We start from the raw sequence: 25,607 nt of genomic DNA, 5'->3' as shown, positions 1-25,607 counted from the left end.
TGTGGTGTGTGTGTGTGTGTGTGTGTGTGTGTGTGGTGTGGTGTGTGTGTGTGTGTGTGTGTGTGGTGTGTGTGTGTGTGTGTGTGTGTGTGTGTGTGTGTGGTGTGTGTGTGTGTGTGTGGTGTGTGTGTGTGTGTGTGTGTGTGTGTGTGTGTGTGTGTGTGTGTGTGTGTGTGTGTGTGTGTGTGTGGTGTGTGTGTGTGTGTGGTGTGTGTGTGTGTGTGTGTGTGTGTGTGTGTGTCCCCATGACTCACTCGTAGCGAAGGCCAGACCTCGGAACTGTGAGTGACTCATTCTCTCTCTCTCTCTCTCTCTCTCTCTCTCTCTCTCTCTCTCTCTCTCTCTCTCTCTCTCTCTCTCTCTCTCTCTCTCTCTCTCTCTCTCTCTATATATATATATATATATATATATATATATATATATATATATATATATATATATATATATATATATCTTTGAAACTATTCGCCATTTCCCGCGTTAGCGAGGTAGCGTTAACAACAGAGGACTGGGCCTTTGAGGGAATATCCTCACTTGGCCCCCTTCTCTGTTCCTTCTTTTGGAAAATTAAAAAAAAAAAGAACGAGAGGGGAGGATTTCCAGCCCCCCGCTCCCTCCCCTTTTAGTCGCCTTCTACGACACGCAGGGAATACGTGGCAAGTATTCTTTCTCCCCTATCCCCAGGGATAATATATATATATATAATATATATATATATATATATATATATATATATATATATTGGAGAAGAAACGGGGGCCGAACAAAATGTAAGAGCGTGTCTACGTAGGACAAATGGATGGAGGCGTTTTTCTTTTGTTTTTTGGTTTGTTTTGGTGGGAAACTTCGTGAAATGGCGGGAGGGCGTAGAACCGTGTGTGAGACGGGCGATTTATTTATCATTTAGGTACCCTAAGGGCCTGTTAGGAGCCACGATTTTATTGGTAATGATAAAGATAAAGTTGTATGGCCAGGGGGCTTGGCAGATGGCACACGAGTAAAGTAAAGTAAAGAAGTTGAGATTGATACACGAACCTGATTTAGGCAGGAGTAAAAGAAAACGGGATTTAAATGGAGACTGAATTTGATATATAATTCATAAGACGATGACTTATTTATCGACCTGAGGCAATAAATAATATATATTTCATGGCACGGTAACTAATTTATCGACCTGAGGCAATAAATAATATATATTTCATGGCACGGTAACTAATTTATCGATTTGAGGCAATAAATAATATATATTTCATGGGACGGTAACTAATTTATCGATTTGAGGCAATAATCAATATATAATTCGAGGCGATAATTGATATATAATTCATGGCACGGTAACTAATTTATCGATGTAAGACGATAAATAATTCCTGGGACTGGTTTATTTATCGAGGTGTCCACTGTAATGGCGTAACAGTGGAGGACATAAGTGTGGGTGGCCCGCCATCCACACTTATGAATGTGGGATGTAACTTTGAAAGAACAGGTTGAACACGTGAAGAACATGTTGAACACATGAAGAACATGTTGAACACATGAAGAACAGGTTGAACTCATGAAGAACAGGTTGAACTCATGAAGAACATGTTGAACACATGAAGATCAGGTTGAACACGTGAAGAACATGTTGAACACATGAAGAACATGTTGAACACATGAAGAACATGTTGAACACATGAAGATCAGGTTGAACACATGAAGAACATGTTGAACACATGAAGAACAGGTTGAACACATGAAGAACAGGTTGAACACATGAAGAACAGGTTGAACACATGAAGAACAGGTTGAACACATGAAGAACATGTTGAACACGAAGAACATGTTGAACACATGAAGAACAGGTTGAACACGTGAAGAACATGTTGAACACATGAAGAACAGGTTGAACACATGAAGAACAGGTTGAACACATGAAGAACATGTTGAACACACGGTGCCCCTCAGTTATGCCAGGTATGTTAATGAGTGTTCAAACTAGGAGAGAAATGGGACTCACTTGTGGCCAACGTTTTGTGGCCACCAGTCGATGCTGTGGTGATACAGATTTTCAGAAACGTTTTCCAATTAGAATTTCCTGAAATGGAGTATGTTGTCTACCATAAGAAAATGGAAGTTTAATCTGTATAATATAAAGAGAAGGAGAAATTACTTGATAATTGATGTATGGCAGTAGAGACAGGGCGTCGAACAAGAACGTTTATAAGTTATTATAAACGTTTACGAGACTGGAATGTAGTTATTCACCAAGTCTGTTGTTATAAGACCCCAGAGAACGTTTTTGTTATTATAAACGTTTATGAGACTGGAATATAGTTATTCACCAAGTCTGTTGTCATAAGACCCCAGAGAACGTTTTTGTTATTACAAACGTTTATGAGGCTGGAATATATTTATTCACCGGGTCTGTTGTTATAAGACCCCAGAGAACGTTTTTGAGAAGGTATGAGACGAGCATATGTGAGAACCGAACGAAGAATATAGAAAAGACGGACTCAAAAGCATACCAAGAGATGTACGAAACGTGATGGAGACATTTACAGAAACGTTTACATTTACAGACCCATTTACAGAAACGTTTACATTTAGACCCATTTACGGAAACGTTTACATTTACAAACCCATTTAGAGAACGTTTACAGAAACATTTACAGACCCGTTTACAGAAACGTTTACATTTACCCATTTACAGAAACGTTTACATTTACGAACCCATTTTAGAGAACGTTTACAGACCCATTTACAGAAACGTTTACATTTACAGACCCATTTACGGAAACGTTTATATTTACAGTCCCATTTACAGAAACGTTTACATTTACAAACCCATTTAGAGAACGTTTACAGACCCATTTACAGAAACGTTTAAATTCACAGACCCATTTACGGAAACGTTTACATTTACAGATCCATTTGCGGAAACGTTTACATTTACAAACCCATTTACAAAAAAAAGTTTAAAAGAGAACTTGATCAATATCGGCTCATGTCGGTCTGCCAGACTTGAACCTAAGATCGAGTTAAGGGGAGCGAGCCGCTGGAAGTAAAATGCGGTGAGCGGTACGCGCCAGCCCGGCCCCCCTCACGGGAGAGGATGACTCACACTACCGCACGCACTCACAGGTAACACCCCCCCCCCACACTTCCTGTGTGGACTCATGGGGTCAAGGTATTGATTTCTGGCGTGGCTTGTAACACAGAGATGAAGTCATGGTCATGACTTGGGTCCCCACGCTGGGTGTGTCCAGATGGTCGAGACGCGTCCCTTTCTGCAGCTAGGGGCACTTGCCTTCGACACTGGCTAGGATTCGATACAGAACGAGGCTTCGACACACTGCTAGGATTCGACACATTGCTAGGGTTCGATACAGAACGAGGCTTCGACACATTGCTAGGATTCTACACATTGCTAGGGTTCGACACATTGCTAGGGTTCGATACAGAACGAGGCTTCGACACACTGCTAGGATTCGACACATTGCTAGGGTTCGATACTGAACGAGGCTTCGACACACTGCTAGGATTCGACACATTGCTAGGGTTCGATACTGAACGAGGCTTCGACACATTGCTAGGATTCGACACATTGCTAGGGTTCGATACTGAACGAGGCTTCGACACATTGCTAGGATTCGACACATTGCTAGGGTTCGATACAGAACGAGGCTTCGACACATTGCTAGGATTCGACACATTGCTAGGGTTCGATACAGAACGAGGCTTCGACACATTGCTAGGATTCTACACATTGCTAGGGTTCGACACATTGCTAGGGTTCGATACAGAACGAGGCTTCGACACATTGCTAGGATTCGACACACTGCTAGGATTCGACACATTGCTAGGGTTCGATACAGAACGAGGCTTCGACACATTGCTAGGATTCGACACATTGCTAGGGTTCGATACAGAACGAGGCTTCGACACATTGCTAGGATTCGACACATTGCTAGGGTTCGATACAGAACGAGGCTTCGACACACTGCTAGGATTCGACACATTGCTAGGGTTCGATACTGAACGAGGCTTCGACACACTGCTAGGCTTCGATTCTGAACGAGGCTTCGACACTGGCTAGGATTCGACACATTGCTAGGATTCGACACATTGCTAGGGTTCGATACTGAACGAGGCTTCGACACATTGCTAGGGTTCGATAACAGTCCTAGGCATCGATACATTGCTAGGAATATCTGTACACTCGGCTTCCCTTCACTGTGGAAGTGAGTTAGTGTGTTTGTACGTGTGATGGTGTTAGGTAACTCACCATATATATTTATTTATTTATTTTGCATTGTCGCTGTCTCCCGCGTTAGCGAGGTAGCGCAAGGAAACAAACGAAAGAATGGCTCAACCCACCCACATACACATGTATATACATACACGTCCACACATGCACATATACATACCTGTACATCTCAACGTACACATGCATATACATACACAGACATATACATATATACGCATGTACACAATTCATACTGTATGCCTTCATGTATATATTTGTGTGTGTGTGTATGTATATACACGTACATATACATATCAGCATATATACATATACATACACAGCCATATACACATATATATATATATATATATATATATTCATACTTGCATGCCTTCGTCCATTCTCGGCACCACCTCACCCCACCCCTACAGGAAATGGCATCGCCACCCCTTGCGTCCGCGAGGTAGCGCCAGGAAAACAGACAACAGACAGACAACAGACAACAAAGGCCACATTCGTCCACACTCAGTCTCTAGCTGTCATGTGGAATGCACCGAAACCACAGCTCCCTAACCACATCCAGGCCCCACGTATTCTTCCCCGCGTGTCGTAGAAGGCGATTTAAAAGGGGAGGGAGCGGGGGCTGGAAATCCTCCCCTCCCATTTCTGTTTTTGTTTTTCCAAAAGAAGGAACAGAGAAGGGGGCCAGGTGAGGATATTCCCTCAAAGGCTCAGTCCTCTATTCTTAACGCTACCTCTCGCTAACGCGGGAAACGGCGAATAGTATGAAAGAAAAGAAAATACATAAAGGCAATGTCTCTTTTAAGTAAATGGACAGGCACGGTGTCAAGTGTTGGTAATGAGTAGTTCAATACTGGCCTCGAGTTCCTTAGCCATGGCAAGCCAGACATGCTGACTACGTAATCGCAGACTCCTGTTATCATGCACTCAAAAGATGTTTCTGTAATCACTTCTCATGACGTGGGACGGGCTCGTTGGAGTAGTTAGGGGGGGGGGGGCCTCTTGTTTCGTCACCACCCCACACAGTTAAGACAAGATTGTGTGGTCACTTGAATCAGCGTATGTGGGGAGAAGTTATCTACGTCCAGCTGTCTCGCTCTTGTCTCCGTCATGTGGTTACTGTGTGGCCCGTTGATAAATCCACTGGTAGGACGCTTTGATATTTGTTTCTTCTCCTCCACGGCTAAGCTTTGGAATCCTTTACCATCTCAGGTATTCCCTAACACCTAACACCTTGTTCTAATTCGTGCAAACGTCTTCTAATATTCTCATTTTTGTCACCGTTTTTTTTTTGACCCTTTTGTTTTTCCATGTTTGATTGAAGGGTTGGCCACCAAGTGGAACTATGCGTACAATAAAAAGGCTGTCACAAGTGCCTTTGTATGTTTCTCAGCTGTGTGAATAAAGGTTCATTTCCCCCAGGAGACATGTACGTGGGTCGACTGTGTCGCACTGAGATATAGCCCCAGATGGCGCTATCTGGTCAGACGACCCTCTCTACTACCCCCCCCCCCCCACACACACGACCCCTGTCTGTACTACCCCCCCACACACGACCTCTGTCTGTACTACCCCCCACACACACGACCCCTGTCTGTACTACCCCCCACACACGACCTCTGTCTGTACTACCCCCCACACACACGACCCCTGTCTGTACTACCCCCCACACACACGACCCCTGTCTGTACTACCCCCCACACACGACCTCTGTCTGTACTACCCCCCACACACGACCCCTGTCTGTACTACCCCCACACACGACCTCTCTGTACTACCCCCCACACACGACCTCTGTCTGTACTACCCCCCACACACGACCTCTGTCTGTACTACCCCCCACACACGACCTCTGTCTGTACTACCCCCCACACACGACCTCTGTCTGTACTACCCCCACACACGACCTCTGTCTGTACTACCCCCCACACACGACCTCTGTCTGTACTACCCCCCACACACGACCTCTGTCTGTACTACCCCCCACACACGACCTCTGTCTGTACTACCCCCCACACACGACCTCTGTCTGTACTACCCCCCACACACACGACCCCTGTCTGTACTACCCCCCACACACGACCTCTGTCTGTACTACCCCCCACACACGACCTCTGTCTGTACTACCCCCACACATACGACCCCTGTCTGTACTACCCCCCACACACACGACCCCTGTCTGTACTACCCCCCCCACACGACCCCTGTCTTTTCTACCCCCCCACACACGACCCCTGTCTGTACTACCCCCCACACACACGACCTCTGTCTGTACTACCCCCCCACACACACGACCCCTGTCTGTACTACCCCCCACACACGACCTCTGTCTGTACTACCCCCCACACACGACCTCTGTACTACCCCCACACACGACCTCTGTCTGTACTACCCCCACACACACACGACCTCTGTCTGTACTACCCCCACACACACACGACCTCTGTCTGTACTACCCCCCACACACACGACCTCTGTCTGTACTACCCCCACACACACACGACCCCTGTCTGTACTACCCCCCACACACACGACCCCTGTCTGTACTACCCCCCACACACACGACCCCTGTCTGTACTATCCCCCACACACGACCTCTGTCTGTACTACCCCCCACACACGACCTCTGTCTGTACTACCCCCCACACACGACCTCTGTCTGTACTACCCCCCACACACACGGCCCCTGTCTGTACTACCCCCCACACACACACGACCTCTGTCTGTACTACCCACACACACGACCCCTGTCTGTACTACCCCCCACACACACGACCTCTGTCTGTACTACCCCCCACACACTATCTCTACCACATTTCATGGTGAATGGTTGGTTAGTTTAGGTTAAGTTAGGTTAGGTTAAGTTAGGTTAGGCTGTTAGGTTAGGTAAGGTTAAATTAGGTCAGGTTAAGTTAGGTCAGGTTAGGTTAAGTTAGGTTAGGTTAGGTTAAGTTAGGTTAAGTTAAGTTAGGTTAAGTTAGGTTAAAGTCTAGCGGGAGTTGCTTCGTCTGTCCAGCCTTCGAAACCCGTCACAACATTTCCCGGGCCTGCGACACTGTGGGTTACGCCCTGAAATGGCTCCCTCTCGTCTTTCATCAAAGACTTCCAATTACCATCGAAATAGGGTCGAGTTACGATTTCTGCTGTAACCATGAAAGAGGTTCCTGTAGTATTGGTAATACAAAATGGCCCATGAAAGAGGTTCCTGTAGTATTGGTAATACAAAATGGCCCATGAAAGAGGTTCCTGTAGTATTGGTAATACAAAATGGCCCATGAAAGAGGTTCCTGTAGTATTGGTAATACAAAATGGCCCATGAAAGAGGTTCCTGTAGTATTGGTAATACAAAATGGCCCATGAAAGAGGTTCCTGTAGTATTGGTAATACAAAATGGCCCATGAAAGAGGTTCCTGTAGTATTGCTAATACAAAATGGCCCATGAAAGAGGTTCCTGTAGTATTGGTAATACAAAATGGCCCATGAAAGAGGTTCCTGTAGTATTGGTAATACAAAATGGCCCATGAAAGAGGTTCCTGTAGTATTGGTAATACAAAATGGCCCATGAAAGAGGGTCCTGTAGTATTGGTAATACAAAATGGCCCATGAAAGAGGTTCCTGTAGTATTGGTAATACAAAATGGCCCATGAAAGAGGTTCCTGTAGTATTGGTAATACAAAATGGCCCATGAAAGAGGTTCCTGTAGTATTGGTAATACAAAATGGCCCATGAAAGAGGTTCCTGTAGTATTGGTAATACAAAATGGCCCATGAAAGAGGTTCCTGTAGTATTGGTAATACAAAATGGTATATGTTTATTTACTGGCCCCATGTGACCTACACCAGAGAAGGTGTTATTTTCGTAGTTATTTTCGTAGTTATTTTCGTAGTTATTTTCGTAATTAACTTTATGTTTTCTCTGGTAGTTTATTAATGTTATGGTTCAACCACCACTGCCACTAATTGCCCATTTGATATACAATACTTTCACACGAAAGCAAAGTTTGTAAATCATTTACATGCACTCAAAGCAGCTTTGTAAGTCTTTTACATGCACTCGAAGCAAGTATATATATAGATCTTTTACATCTACGCTAAGGAGACACGTAAATCTTTTACATGCACGCGAGGCATGTAAATCTTTTACATGCACATGAACCAAGTGTATAGATCTTTTACATTCACACGAAGGAAATATGTAAGTCTTTTACATGCACACGAAGCAACTATACAAATCTTTTACATTCACACGAAACAAGCATGTAAATCTTTTACATACACACGAAGCAAGTTTATAGATCTTTTACATTCACACGAAACAAGCATGTAAATCATTTACATACACACGAAGCAAGTAAATAGACCTTTTTACATGCACCGAAGCCATGTGGATCATTTACATTTACCTGAGGCAACTGGATACATAAATCATTTTACATGCTCACTAAGCATACACTACATTAATATGTTATGTATACTCTAAGTATATATTTCTTTTACACACATGACAAGCAATTATGTACATCATTTACATGCAGCTGATCCACTGTTTGCTTATCATTAAAATTATATTTCTCTTCTCTTTCATGTCTTGCTATAGAATTTCACCATTTTTCACCCATTGATAATTGGATATTACAAAATTGTAAGTATAAACAACCTCATATATATATATATATATATATATATATATATATATATATATATATATATATATATATATATATATATATATATATATAGACAGATAGATAGATAGATAGATAGATAGATAGATAGTGATAGATAATTTAAATTTCTCTTGGTTACCTCATATTATTTGAGGTTACACCATATCCATGACTTAAAATGTGTCTTGTTATGTAGGTAGATTAAGTTCGGGTAATTGCTGAAACGTGTCCAAATGGGTAGGTTAAGTTAGGTTAAATACTGAAACAGGTGTAAGGGAGTAGGTTAAGTTAGGTTAAATACTGAAACAGGTGTAAGGGAGTAGATTAAGTTAGGTTCCATACTGAAATGGATCCAAAGAGAAGTAGGCTATGGAAAGTAGGTTAGTCCTTTCAAACGGGTTCAGACACTTCAGGTAAAGCCAGCCTTGCTTGCATCCGGTAAGATAATGAAACGGACACATTAAAAGGTCGTTAAACACTGTGTTAATTAACATGGAGCTGGTTAAATTAGGTTAGGTTACAGACGCGCGGGCCCACACTCGTATTTTGATGCACTAAAAGGTCACGTAACAGCTGTAGTAACACAGTGTTACTCTTTAAGAAACAGTAACTATCTATCAAGTGTCGGGGTCGATAGATTGGTAACATTTCCTGGGGGGGGGGGTAACGTTTTTAGCTGCAGTGTTAACTTATAACATTTTTAGCAGCAGTTTTAGCTTTATATTGTAGAAGTGTGTAAACGTTTGTCCTACCACAACAAACGTTTTTTTAGCAGTTGTGTTAACCTTATGTTGTAGCAGTGTGTAAACGTTTGCCCTACCAAAACAAACGTTTCAGTATTTTCTTTACATAATAACGTTTGTCTCTTGAGCAGTTTACTGTTCTCATTTCTTTATTGGATGTTTCTCATTACTTCTGAAATATATTCATAGATGACCAGCATCTGTTGGAACTATACACTGTAATATTTTTTATGTTTTCTATTATTTTTTTTGTCTATTTCAATATAAATTGTGAAAAAGATTCATCGAAATCATTAATATTACAATTAATGTTTAGAAATAGACATTTTCCCTGTCTGCCCAGCTCCAAACCCAGACAGATCCTTGAAACCACAATTATTTCTAACATTTATTTCTAACATACCTAACCATTTGTCAATATTTGTCAATATTGTCAATATATTACATTTGATTAATGGCGCTGTGTAAAATACTGTCCATAAGAGTAGAAGTTCTTTTATATATGTTGTATGTTTAAGAATTCATAGCGTGTTTTAATGGACTTAAAATAAATTTTTTAATTGATTCTCTGTTAGTGATGTTGGTTCTTAATGTGGTGTGTAAAATGGAACCTAAGAAGTACTATAATAAGTATAGCAGTCCTTGTTACCCTTTGAAATGCAGATATTATGTGTGATAGATCTTTCTCATGAAAAATAGAATGGAGTTAAGTGATGATAGATGGATTAATAGATCAGTGTCTTTGGCTTTCTATAGACATTAATTCATCAATATATATAGCGGTATTTAAACTATCAATATATATATATATATATATATATATATATATATATATATATATATATATATATATATATATATAGATAGATAGATAGATAGATAGATAGATAGATAGATATTATCTTGGGAGATCGATGTTAAACACCATTTCCGTACAAAACAATTCAGGTATTTCTTATTCCGTTCAGGATTACTTATTATATGAATGAAAATAATAGTTTAAGCATTTTCTCGTCCAGTTTGAAACATATGAACATTCATTTATATTTTATTTATGAAAAAATAGGATGGTAAAATATATTTTACACGAACCGGTTCTAGTGACCAATGTTTATTTTGATTGTGTACCTCCGGGTCGCCGTGAACTCGTCAGTTTCGTGATCACTGACCAAAGATAGATCCTTGATAGACATTTGAGTGACAGTTGCCACCTGATCCATCAACATACATACACACAGTTGATGGTGACAGACGTGGAGCAGGAAACCATAAAGTTAAGGTAATCATTACAAAATGGGTCTGGACCTCCAACCACAACAGTGGGGGTGAACGCTGGCAGCACATCAACAGTTTCTGCCACTAGAATGTATTTGATGTATTTAAATACAACATTCTTCCATGTAGTAATAATAAGGTGTAGTTTATTTGTAAGGAGTGATACAGAGATTAGATAAGTGTGTTGGACGAGACCGTGAGCCAGGCACAGCAGGGCTGACATTCTAGTGTCTTCTTATTTTTACTTCTTTTCTCGTTTTATATATATATATATATATATATATATATATATATATATATATATATATATATGTAGAGTTTCGTACCAAAATGTTACGTAAAACTTTCTGATTTGGTTCAGTAAGTGCGAGCCATACCTAATCATTTGTCATGATTATGAATTTCATAACTTCTCAAGTTTATTTAGTCTAAACTGATTTTTACATTTTTATACGAATCATATGGGTAAGGTACCAGTTTCGGGGCACTACAGTAATAGCTTTCGTCTTTGGAAGAGCCGCATGTTGATACGTGCTTTACACTTGGAAGAGGTGATTTAAGGTGGCATTGCAACTTTAGGAGTATTGATTTATACCACGATGATGAACTCGTGCTAGGGGTTTGGGGTGTGAAGATTAAGAAATGGTAAGTGGTTAAGTTACATGTAGGTGAAATAATTGTAGAAGGCAACGATAGATATGAAATCTGCTTAACTTCTCCAAGCAGCCAAGATTTATTTGAATTTTCTTTGTCATAGTCGACATATACCAGACACACTTAGTTTTATCACTTCAATTTGCAAAATACATAAACATTGTTTCTTCCCATACCTTTCTTACATCGTCATTGTGTTTGGTCCCCAGCAGCTTATCACATTAACATATCTACATTTCGAGCTATAAATCTTGACCGCTACGGAAACTTGGAATAGGGTTTCTTAAATTCTATGACTGTTTCACGTGTTGAATAATGCCACAGTTTACCAAATCTTCGTAGCCCTCTTCCATTTTTGAAATATCATAACAGGGTAAAGAATAGTACTCCAAATAACATAGCTCTGGTCTAAATCCTTTTGAAGTGAAAGGAGATCATTTATGAATGATTCTTCCGTTTCAGAAGTTATTTTTCTGATGTCCTTGAACTTAAACCTTACCTGTGATGATATTCTTGTGTACTTCCCATTCATTTTTGGACGTAAGGTGTTAATTTAAGCACTTAATTAAAGATTTTCCCAACTTACTGTAAAGAGGAGTTGGGAAGCAGGAAAATCTTGTTTTCACACTCACAAAAAAAAGACCAAGTCCACAGTAGATTTCTTACACAGCTCATTAGTATAGTTTTACTAATGGTCACAATATATGACTAAGATTTTGACATAAGCAGTCTTTCATATTACTTTAAATTAACGTAAGTATGTTTACTTATTTTTGCTTCAAATGACCTCTTCAGTATTTCCTGTATGATTTTTTATAATGATTATGTATATGTGCTGTTTTGTCAGTCTGCAAGAAAAGTATTTAGTCAAGGTAACAGTAAAGTAAACACTTAACAGAAGTCATCAGAACCTGACTTCCCCTAAGAGCAGAAATTTAAATTGTTTGAGCTTACTTTTTTTCCCGTTGTGAGGTAGGAACAGATGAAGAAATGACCTCGTGCACTCACATACGCAGATATGGGCTTAGTTAACAGGAAAATAAATGAAACATTTCTACAAATCATCTGAACCTATGAAGATTTTACCTAACTTCCCATAGCAGCCAACAAACACTTCATTTTTTATTTCATCATAAAAATGGATTTGTATGTAGCATTTATGGATCTGGAGAAGGCATATGATAGAGTTGATAGAGATGCTCTGTGGAAGGTATTAAGAATATATGGTATGGGAGGCAAGTTGTTAGAAGCAGTGAAAAGTTTTTATCGAGGATGTAAGGCATGTGTACATGTAGGAAGAGAGGAAAGTGATTGGTTCTCAGTGAATGTAGGTTTGCGGCAGGGGTGTGTGATGTCTCCATGGTTGTTTAATTTGTTTATGGATGGGGTTGTTAGGGAGGTGAATGCAAGAGTTTTGGAAAGAGGGGCAAGGATGAAGTCTGTTGGGGATGAGAGAGCTTGGGAAGTGAGTCAGTTGTTGTTCGCTGATGATACAGCGCTGGTGGCTGATTCATGTGAGAAACTGCAGAAGCTGGTGACTGAGTTTGGTAAAGTGTGTGAAAGAAGAAAGTTAAGAGTAAATGTGAATAAGAGCAAGGTTATTAGGTACAGTAGGGTTGAGGGTCAAGTAAATTGGGAGGTGAGTTTGAATGGAGAAAAACTGGAGGAAGTGAAGTGTTTTAGATATCTGGGAGTGGATCTGGCAGCGGATGGAAACATGGAAGCGGAAGTGGATCATAGGGTGGGTGAGGGGGCGAAAATTCTGGGAGCCTTGAAGAATGTGTGGAAGTCGAGAACTTTATCTCGGAAAGCAAAAATGGGTATGTTTGAAGGAATAGTGGTTCCAACAATGTTGTATGGTTGCGAGGCGTGGACTATGGATAGAGTTGTGCGCAGGAGGATGGATGTGCTGGAAATGAGATGTTTGAGGACAATGTGTGGTGTGAGGTGGTTTGATCAAGTAAGTAACGTAAGGGTAAGAGAGATGTGTGGAAATAAAAAGAGCGTGGTTGAGAGAGCAGAAGAGGGTGTTTTGAAATGGTTTGGTCACATGGAGAGAATGAGTGAGGAAAGATTGACCAAGAGGATATATGTGTTGGAGGTGGAGGGAACGAGGAGAAGAGGGAGACCAAATTGGAGGTGGAAAGATGGAGTGAAAAAGATTTTGTGTGATCGGGGCCTGAACATGCAGGAGGGTGAAAGGAGGGCAAGGAATAGAGTGAATTGGAGCGATGTGGTATACCGGGGTTGACGTGCTGTCAGTGGATTGAATCAAGGCATGTGAAGCGTCTGGGGTAAACCATGGAAAGCTGTGTAGGTATGTATATTTGTGTGTGTGGACGTATGTATATACATGTGTATGGGGGTGGGTTGGGCCATTTCTTTCGTCTGTTTCCTTGCGCTACCTCGCAAACGCGGGAGACAGCGACAATGCAAAAAAAAAAAAAAAAAAAAAAATTTTGATGGTTTCATTGTTGCTGAGAGATTTGGTCGCTTGGTTCAAGTGCACTCAAATGCAAACAAACCAGCTGCATTGCATACTCTTTTCCCAAGTTGGGAAAGAGCAGACTAAAGTTTTGCTCAAATATCTTTACTTTACATTGAAAAGCTATGATAAATCTTTGCAAGTGACATCGAAAAAGAAATTGATTAGTTGATATTAGGGAAAAATAGGTAAGGTTTTCATAGGTTTTGTTTTATCTTTAGTGGTGCCATATTTTCTTTAAGCATCTTATCCCTCCCCACTGTAACTTAATTATCATAAAAGGTGTACCTTGCCATTATAAAATGAAATTCTCAAAATAATTCTCCCCTCAAAAGTTTCACATTTCATAAATTGAATCAATCATCCTGTGAGGATTTTAAAAAAAAGATGGTATGCATAAAGTATTATGACCAGATATTCGAGGTAAGTGTAATTTTGTGAATTATTGATTCTAGTGATGCAGAAAGTTTACCTTTGACAAAAAGTATATCAGTAGGTTCATAACAGCTATATATTTATTTATTATTATTATACTCTGTCGCTGTCTCCCACGTCGGCGAGGTAGACGAAAGAATGGCCCAACCCACCCACACACACATGTATATACATACACATCCACACGCACATATACATACATATACATTTCAACGTATACATATATATACATACAAAGACATAGACATTTAACAAACCTTCAAAATATTCACTCCATCTCCTCACTTCACCACTACTTGTTGTTACCTCCCCATTAGCCCCCTTCACCAGTGTTCCGATTTGTTCTCTTGTCATACGCACCTTATTTACCTCCTAAAACATCTTTTTATTCTCCCTAGAATTTAATGATGCTCTCTCACCCCAACTCTCATTTGCCCTCATTTTCACCTCTTGCTTCTTTCTCTTGACCTCCTGCCTCTTCCTTTTATACATCTCCCAGTCATTAATGATACTCTTTCACCCCATCTCTCTTTTGCCCTCTTTTTCAACCCTTTCACCTTCCTCTCAACCTCCTGCTTCTTTCTCTTATTCATCTCCCTGTCATTTGCACTCCTTCCATGTAAGTATCATCCAGACACCTCTTATTTCTCATTTACAGACAACTTTACTTCTTCATACTGCGACTCACAACTCTTTCTAATCTGCCAACCTCCAGTCTTTCTCATGCCACATGCATCTCTTGCCATACCATCACTGCTTCCCTAAGTACGTCCCACTCCCCTCACTTCATTTGCTATCACCTTTTGCAATTCTACACTCAATCTTTCCCTACAAGTCTCCTTTCCAAGCTCACTTACTCTCATATCAGAAGCAGAAGTATAAACATAGGTTCAAAATTGTTGGCATATTATTTAGTGACAAACTGATGGTTTTCTGACAGAGTCTTGCTTCTGAATCTCACATTTAAAGTTGGTTTGGGAATCCTTTGCATTAAAGACAACAGAAGCATATGCAACTTACATTCTTTCTGTAACAACCATGAGGAATTAGCGTAATCTAGCAACCTTCCCACAGGAAAATTGCAATGTGCAGGCAGGTGTCCTTGAGGTCAAGCACTGTGTAATCATGAATGATAATGGAGGCAGCAGCATTCAAGTAGATCTTGCTAGGGATGAACCCTCTGGAAGATATCTCTGCCACAGAGGCCATTGCCCTTCTACTGACAAAAATATTATGCTAATTTTTGGTTTGACGATAGTAGGGACCAGTCGACATGACCTTGTGTTGGAATATTTTAGACCTAGATCTATCATTGCTGCCTGTTGAAAATACTGTAAATGTTTCTCAGACATACTTGTTTCCAGGGTTTAGTAGCCCTGAAGTGAGTTAGATATCTCTATTACAAGAAACTAAAGCAGTTATATCATTCTCCTTTTAAGATTCCCCAGACTTTGTTATAGAGTCAGCAACATTAAAAAAAAAGAGACCCAGCATCAAAATGTTTTGTCTTGGAAATAGTTTATGATATACAGCATGGGATAGCATGAGAAATAGGCTGACAGTCAGGCATTGAGACCAACAAGCTTAAGACACAGTTTGTATTCTTTCCCTTAAAGAGGAAGTGCCGAAGCAAAAGCTATGTAACTTTCATTTGACTGTGTTACTCTCTTTTTTTTCCCTTGACTGTGAAGTTGTGTAAAGTTTGGCTTATTAGCAGTCGTTTAAATAATACATTACTGTTGTTTCCATTTTTCAGTGTTTTTTGATACAAACATTATGGCTCAGTCAAGTTTGAAGCAATATCTACGCTCCCTTCGCTGGACTCCGCTGCCAGTTGGTGTTGGTTTAGCGCTAATTGCATTTCAACAGTACAGACATACTCGTAAAAGGGAAGCAGCAAAGCTTGGCCACTTGGACCCCTGTGACTGTTTAGCTGATGAATGGGAAGTTGAAGCCTACAAGTTGTTACCTCTCCGATACTTCTCAAGAGCATGGGGATGGGTAAATGGTAAGGTTCTGATTTCACTCATTTTAGATATATTTTAGTCTAAGATACAAACCCTAGGTAAACCTTGTAAAAGAAACAATCTACTCAGACAGGAGGAGTTTGCACACTTACTTTCCCACCCACCTTGTAGTTCACAATACGTAATGTTCCTTTCCAGCAAGGAGATGCGTTGGGACACTGATAGTACAATGGCACTTTATGTCATATCCTTTTTGTTCATGATTTGATGTATGTCTGAGTTCTATAGAGTAACCTAGGTGCATTCATGCCCATACTCATTTTATCCAGGCTCACAGAAAGACGTAGAACTTCACAGCTATGTTCTTTATTCCAGCATGTGAACTACCAGAGTGGTCTAGGAAATCTTTGCTTGGCCTCTATGTGCGAACATTTGGTTGTAACATGGCTGAAGCTGAAGTAGAAGATCTAGGTAAATACAAGTGCCTTGCAGAGCTTTTCCGACGCTCACTGAAAGATGGAGTACGCCCAGTAGATGTGTCTGCCTCAGTGGTGAGTCCAGCTGATGGCACGGTCATGTCTTTTGGCACTGTTAGCTGTGGCATGCTGGATCAAGTTAAGGTAAATTTGTTATATGTAACTATTTTTAAAACTTTTTTGATGTTTCTTCTTACTGAAGATCATTATATTATATGAGTTTTTTCAATTGAGGCCATTCATATTGATGTAAAATACTGAATTTATACAGGTATAATATATATTTGTACTTTGATTTCTACCTCCCTATTTGAATTCTCTCACTTTTTCTTTAGGGCGTTTCATATCCTCTACGAAAATTCTTGGGCCCAAACTGTTGGAGTAAAGGAGGGCCCATGGTTGTGGATAAGGATGATGATGATTGTTTCCATCGCACATGCCTCAGTGATTGCAACTCTAACATGCTCTACCAGTGTGTCATCTACTTAGCACCCGGTGACTATCATCGTTTTCACTCCTCTGCTGATTGGACTGTGAGATTCCGACGGCACTTCCCTGGTGAACTTTTGAGTGTGAATCCCTCTATAGTAGCATGGGTCAGGAACCTGTTTATATTAAATGAAAGAGTCAGTTATGTAGGACACTGGAAACATGGATTTTTTTCAATGACAGCTGTTGGGGCTACTAATGTTGGATCTGTCAAAGTGTACTTTGATGAGGAGCTCAAAACAAATGAGAAAAAATGGACCAACAGTAATTTTTACGACAAGCACTTCCAGAGTAAGCTGATAGAGTTATCTCGAGGAGAAGACTTTGGTGAGTTCAATTTGGGATCTACCATTGTACTTGTCTTTGAAGCTCCTAAGGATACCAAACTGTGTGTTGATATTGGACAGAAAGTAAGAATGGGTCAGGCACTATTTAGAATACCTAATTCATATGTTGGTAAAGCAAGTACTGAAATTGCTCACTCTGGACTGGAGAGGTAGACCCATGGCAGAGAGTGATAGGTATATGTGATATGCTTTGTATTGGGAGTATAATAATTGAAGTAAATTATTTACTTAGCTTTCTGTGCAAGCCAGAATATCTTACTGTAATGTAATTGATGTTACAGTGCTACACTGGAGTGTAATTGATGTTACAATGCCCAAAGAGAGTGGCTGAGATAAAGGTGCTTAAGAAATGCACATTTCATGCAGCTGTCAAATACAAAGACCAGTCAGATTTCGAAATATTCCTCAAAGTGAAAACTGACCAAAAACTACTGCACGTCTATTTTAAACAAAGATTCAGTGTTCCAGGCTCCATCTGCAAGTGGTAACTGTATAAGCAAGAAGTATTATCTGATGAGGCTGCATGATTGTCAGTGAATGGAAAGGAGTACAGCCTTGTTCAAGGACCCTTTTACCCAAGATGAGCCCACCTTACCTCGTTCCCACATGGAATGGTCTCGAAGCTGCAGGATACCCATAAAAGGGGGTCTTGGGGTTGTTAATCATTATAATAAACAAAGATTCCATATTTTTATCACTAATGGCTTTTAGTTGTTTTATTGATCCATTTATCTTTACCACATTTCAATATTTTTTTTTTTTTTTCTTTTTGAAAGATGATCAGAGGACAACATAGACAATGGACAAAGGAAGATGTCCAGTTCATTGTTATGGAGATGTTTGATATAAATGATTATTCTGCTTATAAAACTGTGTTAATAATGCTTTTGATTCTGCATTCCGACTGAAAATTAGGTTTTTCCTACAGATGGATGGCCATGTGAATAACAAATTGATTTCTTATGTTGATCTTCCTTTTAAATGTTGAAAAAATCAGGTTAAGTTGATGGTATTGTTGAGTCTTGAAAGTATTCAGATACTTTGGAGTATACCGTACTTGATCTTGTTAGCAGATGTTTTACTTCGAATGAGGCAAAGTACTTTTTCTTCAAGAATTTTAACCTAACCTTTAAAAGCATTTTGAAAGTTACACCGCAGGTACTTTTTTTCCGGCTTAAGCAATTGAGCATTTGAGGATAATCTGCTTGTCTGCAACCTCTTTTTCTACTTTTGGAAGGTAATAGTTATAGGAAAGAAGGATTTTCAGCCCCCTGCTCCTTCCCTGCTTAGTCACCTTCTATGACATATAGGAGACTCATATGGCATTAGTATAATATCCTTTCACCCTTAACCCCACATGTTTGAAAACAGACATGATGAATACTTTGCTTCAAATATGCAACTGAAATTATTTGCATCTCTATAGATACAGGTATAAAGTTCAAGGATCTTTGTGAAAGTCTTTTGTTTTCTTTTTCTCCTCAAATACAAAGCTCTGAGTCTGTTATCTCTTCTGTAACAATTAGCCTCAAAAGGATCCAGTAATCATATGCTTTTTACATTCTTTTGTATTATTATCAGTTAATTACATTTTTTAACTCCCTGATATATACATTAGTTTTCAGTATGTCAGATTTACCATCTCTCTCTTTGAGGTATACCAGGAACAGATGACTAAACGATTATGGAAAATCCTGACTTTCCTTCCTTCTTTTGTTACTTATTTTATGAAGATATACAAGAGGGAAGGGCTTACAACACACATGAGTTACTTTAGTATTTATAATGACAGTACATATCCAGATCTCTTATATATATATTGGAAAGGATCACAATTTTGCACGTGATCAAGATATTCCTATGAGTCCACGGGGAAAATGAAACATGAAAAGTTCCCAAGTGCACTTTTATGTAATAATTACATCATCAGGGGAGACACAAGAGAGAAATATAACAGTCAGATGATATACATTGAAGAGACGAAGCTAGGACGCCATTTGGTAAACATATGATTTGGTAAACATGTGATTGTCCAATCACATGTTTAACAAATGGCGTCCTAGCTTCGTCTGTTCGATGTATATCAACTGACTGTTATATTTCTCTCTTGTGTCTCCCCTGATGATGTGATTATTACACGAAAGTGCACTTGGGAACTTTTCGTGTTTCATTTTCCCCGTGGACTCATAGGAATATCTTGATCATGCACAAAATTGTGATCCTTTCCAATGTACACTTGTATATATTCATACTTGCTGCCTTCATCCATTTCCGTCGCTACCCCACCACACCTGGAAATAGCCCCCCCCTTCTCTCTCTCTCTCTCTCTCTCTCTCTCTCTCTCTCTCTCTCTCTCTCTCTCTCTCTCTCCCAGTGAGGTAGTGCCAGGAAAAGAAAAAAAAAAAAAAAGGCCACATTTGCTCACACTCAATCTCTAGCTGTCATATGTAATGCACCGAAACCACAGCTCCCTTTCCACATCCAGGCCTCACAGACCCTTCCATGGTTTACACCAGACGTTTGATATTTTTTTAACTTTTTTTCATTTCCCGTGTTAGTGAGGAAGTGTCGAGAACAGATGACTGAGCCTCAGAGGGGAAAATCCTCACTTGGCCTGTGTCTGTTCCCTCTCTTGAAAAAGTAAAACAAGGGGAGCTGTGGTTTCAGTGCATTATACATGATAGCTAGAGACTGAGTGTGAAAGAATGTGGCCTTTGTTGTCTTTTCCTAGTGCTACCTCGCACGCACGCAGGGGGAGGGGGATGCCATTTCATGTGTGGTAGGAATGGATGAAGGTAGCATGTATGAATATGTACAGGTATATTATTATTATTATTTTGCTTTGTCGCTTTCTCCCGCGTTTGCGAGGTAGCGCAAGGAAACAGACGAAAGAAATGGCCCAACCCACCCCCATACATAATGTATATACATACACATCCACACACGCAAATATACATGCCTATACATCTCAATGTACACATATACATACACACACAGACACATACATATATACCCATGCACACAATTCACACTGTCTGCCTTTATTCATTCCCATCGCCACCTCGCCACACATGGAATACCATCCCCCTCCCCCCTCAAGTGTGCGAGGTAGCACTAGGAAAAGACAACGAAGGCCCCATTCGTTCACACTCAGTCTCTAGCTGTCATGCAATAATGCCCGAAACCACAGCTCCCTTTCCACATCCAGGCCCCACACAACTTTCCATGGTTTACCCCAGACGCTTCACATGCCCTGATTCAATCCACTAACAGCACGTCAACCCCGGTATACCACATCGATTCAATTCACTCTATTCCTTGCCCTCCTTTCACCCTCCTGCATGTTCAGGCCCCGATCACACAAAATCTTTTTCACTCCATCTTTCCACCTCCAATTTGGTCTCCCACTTCTCCTTGTTCCCTCCACCTCCAACACATATATCCTCTTGGTCAATCTTTCCTCACTCATTCTCTCCATGTGCCCAAACCATTTCAAAACACCCTCTTCTGCTCTCTCAACAACGCTCTTTTTATTTCCACACATCTCTCTTACCCTTACATTACTTACTCAATCAAACCACCTCACACCACACATTGTCCTCAAACATCTCATTTCCAGCACATCCACCCTCCTGCGCACAACTCTATCCATAGCCCACGCCTCGCAACCATACAACATTGTTCGAACCACTATTCCTTCAAACATACCCATTTTTGCTTTCCGAGATAATGTTCTCGACTTCCACACATTCTTCAATGCTCCCAGGATTTTCGCCCCCTCCCCCACCCTATGATTCACTTCCGCTTCCATGGTTCCATCTGCTGCCAGATCCACTCCCAGATATCTGAAACACTTTACTTCCTCCAGTTTTTCTCCATTCAAACTTACCTCCCAATTGACTTGACCCTCAACCCTACTGTACCGAATAACCTTGCTCTTATTCACATTTACTCTTAACTTTTTTCTTTCACACACTTTACCAAACTCAGTCACCAGCTTCTGCAGTTTCTCACGTGAATCAGCCACCAGCGCTGTATCATCAGCGAACAACAACTGACTCACTTCCCAAGCTCTCTCATCCCCAACAGACTTCATACTTGCCCCTCTTTCCAAAACTCTTGCATTTACCTCCCTAACAACCCCATCCATAAACAAATATATGAATATATCTGTGTATGTATATATATGTATGTATACGTTGAAATGTATGGGTTTGTATATGTGCGTTTGTGGGCATTTATATATATAAAATGTGTATGTGGGTGGGTTGGACTATTCTTTCATCTGTTTCCTTGCGCTACCTCGCTAACACGGGTGACAGCGACAAAATATTATAAATAAAAAATTTATATATTATCTCTGAGGACAGGGGAGAAAGAATACTTCCCATGTATTCCCTGTGTGTTGTAAATGACTACATGGGCTGGTAGCAGGGAGCTGGAAATCCAACCCTCCTATATTACTTTTCCAAAAGAAGGAACAGATATGCAGGCCAAGTGAGGATTTTTCCCTGTGAGGCTCAGTCATCTGTTCTTGATGCTACCCTACTTAATTGGGAAATGGCAAGTACATATGGAAAAAAATGTATATATATGATACCCACCTTGCTCACATTAACATGGTAGCCTCAGGAAGAGATGATTGGACCTATGAGGTAAAATCCTCACTTAGTACCCTCCATACCAAAACAGAAAAATTTTGATACTTGGTTTGTAGCAACTGAGTAAATTATAATGTTTTTGGCTTTGGAACCACTCATTGTACACTACTGTTGACCTCTTGGTCGTTAAGAAAGATTATTCTCAAAGTGAAGGTGATTATGAAAATAACTTTCATTGAAATGTAAATCACCCTACAGATGATTTTTTCCTGATCTGGAAAGCAATTTTAGAAAATTGCCATTTGTGATGAAAAATGTTGAATTGTAGGGGAAAGTAATTTATTATTGTTCATTTTACTGTACAAATAAAAACAATGATTATGCACATTCTGTATGTGCATGTGTGTACATGCATCTGCCTATGGGAGCAAAATGCACAAGTATTAGTGTGAAAATGGTTGTTTGTTTGAAATTTCATACATGCATATGGGTGCAATTGTGTATTTACATTTTATGTGCATATTTGAATATGGATTGTATATGTTGGTTTTTTTGGTTTTGTTATTTCTGAGTGTGATAATATTAGAATATTGTGTAGAGACAGACTTAAAGTTTGTCTAAAAACAAGTCTTGTTTTTCTAGTTCTCAGTGAGAATCAAGTTGCTGATGACAACACTAAAAATACGTGGAATATACATTAAGGTCTTCAGGCCCAAGAGAAATTATTGGGCACTGATCATCTTAGTTTGACAATATGCGTACCTATAGAATGTACTGTGACAATATGAGTTAATGTTAATTGTCCAGATATTGGTGCTTGTATTGCTCAAAGTTAAGGAAGTGGACTGTAATGCTGTTTTTTTTCCAAAAAGAAGGAACAGATAAGGGGGCTAAGTGACAATATTCCCTCAAAGGCTTAGTCCTCTGTTCTTAATGCTACCTTACTAGTGTGGGAAATAGCAAACATGCATGGAAAAAAAAAATATGTATATATATATATATATATATATTTCTCTCTCTCTCTCTCTCTCTCTCTCTCTCTCTCTCTCTCTCCCTACTCATTCACCATTTCCCATGTTAGTAAGATTGCGCTAGGGACATACTTTGTGTAAACTACATATACATCGTCTGAATAATGAAAAGTTAACTTATACAGCAATTCCAGTTGTGATGTTGCTGTAGTCAGACACTTTCCAGCATGTTTCTTTTGATTTCAGTGTGCGTAATATGGATGAGTTGGATGAACTCTATAAAGATATGTGATTCAATGCATGATACTGTTCACATGTCAGCATGTATAATTATGAAATAAGTTTAACAAAATATCATAATTATCTGAGTTGCCTATACATTAGTATGTAATAGTTAACTGAAAAGATGTACGTACATAAAGGAAATTTTATTTACATATATGTACTTGTTAATGGTACAGTAACAGAATGCTGTATGATCCAACATCTTTCTGAGGCTTTTTTTTTCCGTATTATGTGCCATATTTTGAGCTGCAGAACACCTGAAGTTAATGGGTATGACTGCCAATAAGTTTTGGAAAGAATTAGCACCTCCTTGTGTCAAAGTGAGCAACACTGCTAGTTGTAAGTAGAAGGCAGTGAAGGGAAGAATTCTTGGAATTTTTTTGTCCTACTACAGCAAACACACGGAGCCATTGCAGGCTTATTTTTTCTCTGGGATTCATGGTTATTTTTACATGACTAGTGAAGGAGCAGTTAATCATGCATTAATCAGTGGAGAGGCCCAATACTAGTCAAAGTAGAATCTGCCGTGCAGTAAATCTCCTAAACATCAAATAATACTGGAGAAAGTTTCTGTTAATGAAGTGTTTGCATGCTGTGAATATTTTCCTTTACAACAAATGTATATGTTAAATACAGTTACTCTATTTTTGTATTGTTGATTTATATTTAGTTAAAATCAGTAGTAATTAATTTAAAGGTTTAAATACAAGTTGCACTTACCAATTAAAATAGCTGTGATGGGTAAGGGGTAAAGTAGGTAACTCTGTGATAGGGCAGGGAGATCATCCTCGGCATTTCATGTGTTACACTGATTAGAGGTCCAAACCTAGGTATGGAAAAGCAGGACGGAAACTCTTGGCTTTGTCATTTCCTTGTTTGTCAAACCAGGATTTTGCATATCTAGAGTAGAGTTCATATTACATGGTATTAATTGAATTGTTTCATAGAAACAATATTTCATTTTACACTTGGAGAGGAATACATTGACTCCCTCCCTTTTCTCCCCTTCCTTAGTTTATACTGAATTGTTGATATTTGATAAGTTACACTATATTTACTCATATCAGAGAAATAACAATTAGGATGACGAGTGAATCATAGCTTAGTTATTATGTCTTACAAGGCTGCTTTCCCAGTATTTTATGTAACTGTGATGAATTACATAGTGCATGTCTCCAATTTCCTTAATGTTACCAACTTTGTAACCAAAATAGGGTGAATTTTGTGTTGTGAAAACCCATCAATATTTTCTTTTGATTGAGTTTATTTGAAAATGATTAAATTCTTATCATATATTTTGTGTGATATGTCCTTTTATTCAGCTGGTTGGTACATGCAATATAAATTTACACCAATTTTTACATAATTTTTAACACTTGTCTGTGTTCACCCTCATTTTAAGCCATATACATTCTAAATATGTCCTTCCACTTCTCTGTTGGTCTTCCCATTCATCTATTTTCCACATTGCTCTTTTAATCTCCTCCTTGCGTCAGTTTTTTCTACATGTCTAAATTGTCACATCATTCCCTTCTTCATTATTACTACTATAACAAAAAAACAGTGCTGGATGTTGACACGCTTAGGGAATGTGGGTTGAATGTGAACCCCTTAGTTCAGGCTTGCAAGTTCTGCAAATCTTGTAAGACTTTTCATTGTGCTTCAGATTCTACTATACTGAATATTCTTATTCTCCAATGTAAGAATGAGTTTTAGTATACTATTATGATTAAGAACTGCTACTCCACAAGAAATTATAAAAGCCCTTCAAAATATGATGTGAATATTATTTGTCGTAACAGGAACTGATAATTGTAGTTACTCTATTTTGTCAGAGTACAGCATTGTGATATATTTCCATCAGTGTGTATATATTTGTACAGAATTTATATTAAACATTCATATTATACTAAGTATTATTATTCCAGTATTGAAAGAATAGAATTGTTAATCATCTGCTTGTA

At 39.5% G+C, this 25,607-nt stretch overlaps 1 protein-coding gene across 3 annotated transcripts in view; it reads left to right on the top strand.

Annotated features, from left to right (window-relative positions):
• Pisd (phosphatidylserine decarboxylase) overlaps positions 1–18,492 on the top strand; it is a 44,439-nt gene extending 25,947 nt beyond the window's left edge. The window contains exons 2-5 of one of the 3 annotated variants that reach the window (XM_071689944.1): positions 8,846–8,890; positions 16,264–16,515; positions 16,850–17,094; positions 17,286–18,492. In XM_071689944.1, coding sequence (XP_071546045.1) covers positions 16,284–16,515; positions 16,850–17,094; positions 17,286–17,939 — 1,131 coding nt within the window. In that variant the 5' untranslated portion in view covers positions 8,846–8,890; positions 16,264–16,283 and the 3' untranslated portion in view covers positions 17,940–18,492. Of the gene's footprint in view, positions 1–8,845; positions 8,891–10,773; positions 10,938–16,263; positions 16,516–16,849; positions 17,095–17,285 lie in introns of those variants that run through there. The other 2 variants (XM_071689942.1, XM_071689941.1) reach the window with 2 other exon arrangements.
• The last annotated feature ends 7,115 nt before the right edge of the window (positions 18,493–25,607 follow it).

This window comes from Panulirus ornatus, chromosome 47 (genome assembly GCF_036320965.1).
Source record: "Panulirus ornatus isolate Po-2019 chromosome 47, ASM3632096v1, whole genome shotgun sequence".
NCBI classification, from domain to species: domain Eukaryota; kingdom Metazoa; phylum Arthropoda; class Malacostraca; order Decapoda; family Palinuridae; genus Panulirus; species Panulirus ornatus.
The sequence above is the reverse complement of the archived record's forward strand: the minus strand, read 5'-3'. Positions and strand labels throughout refer to the sequence as shown.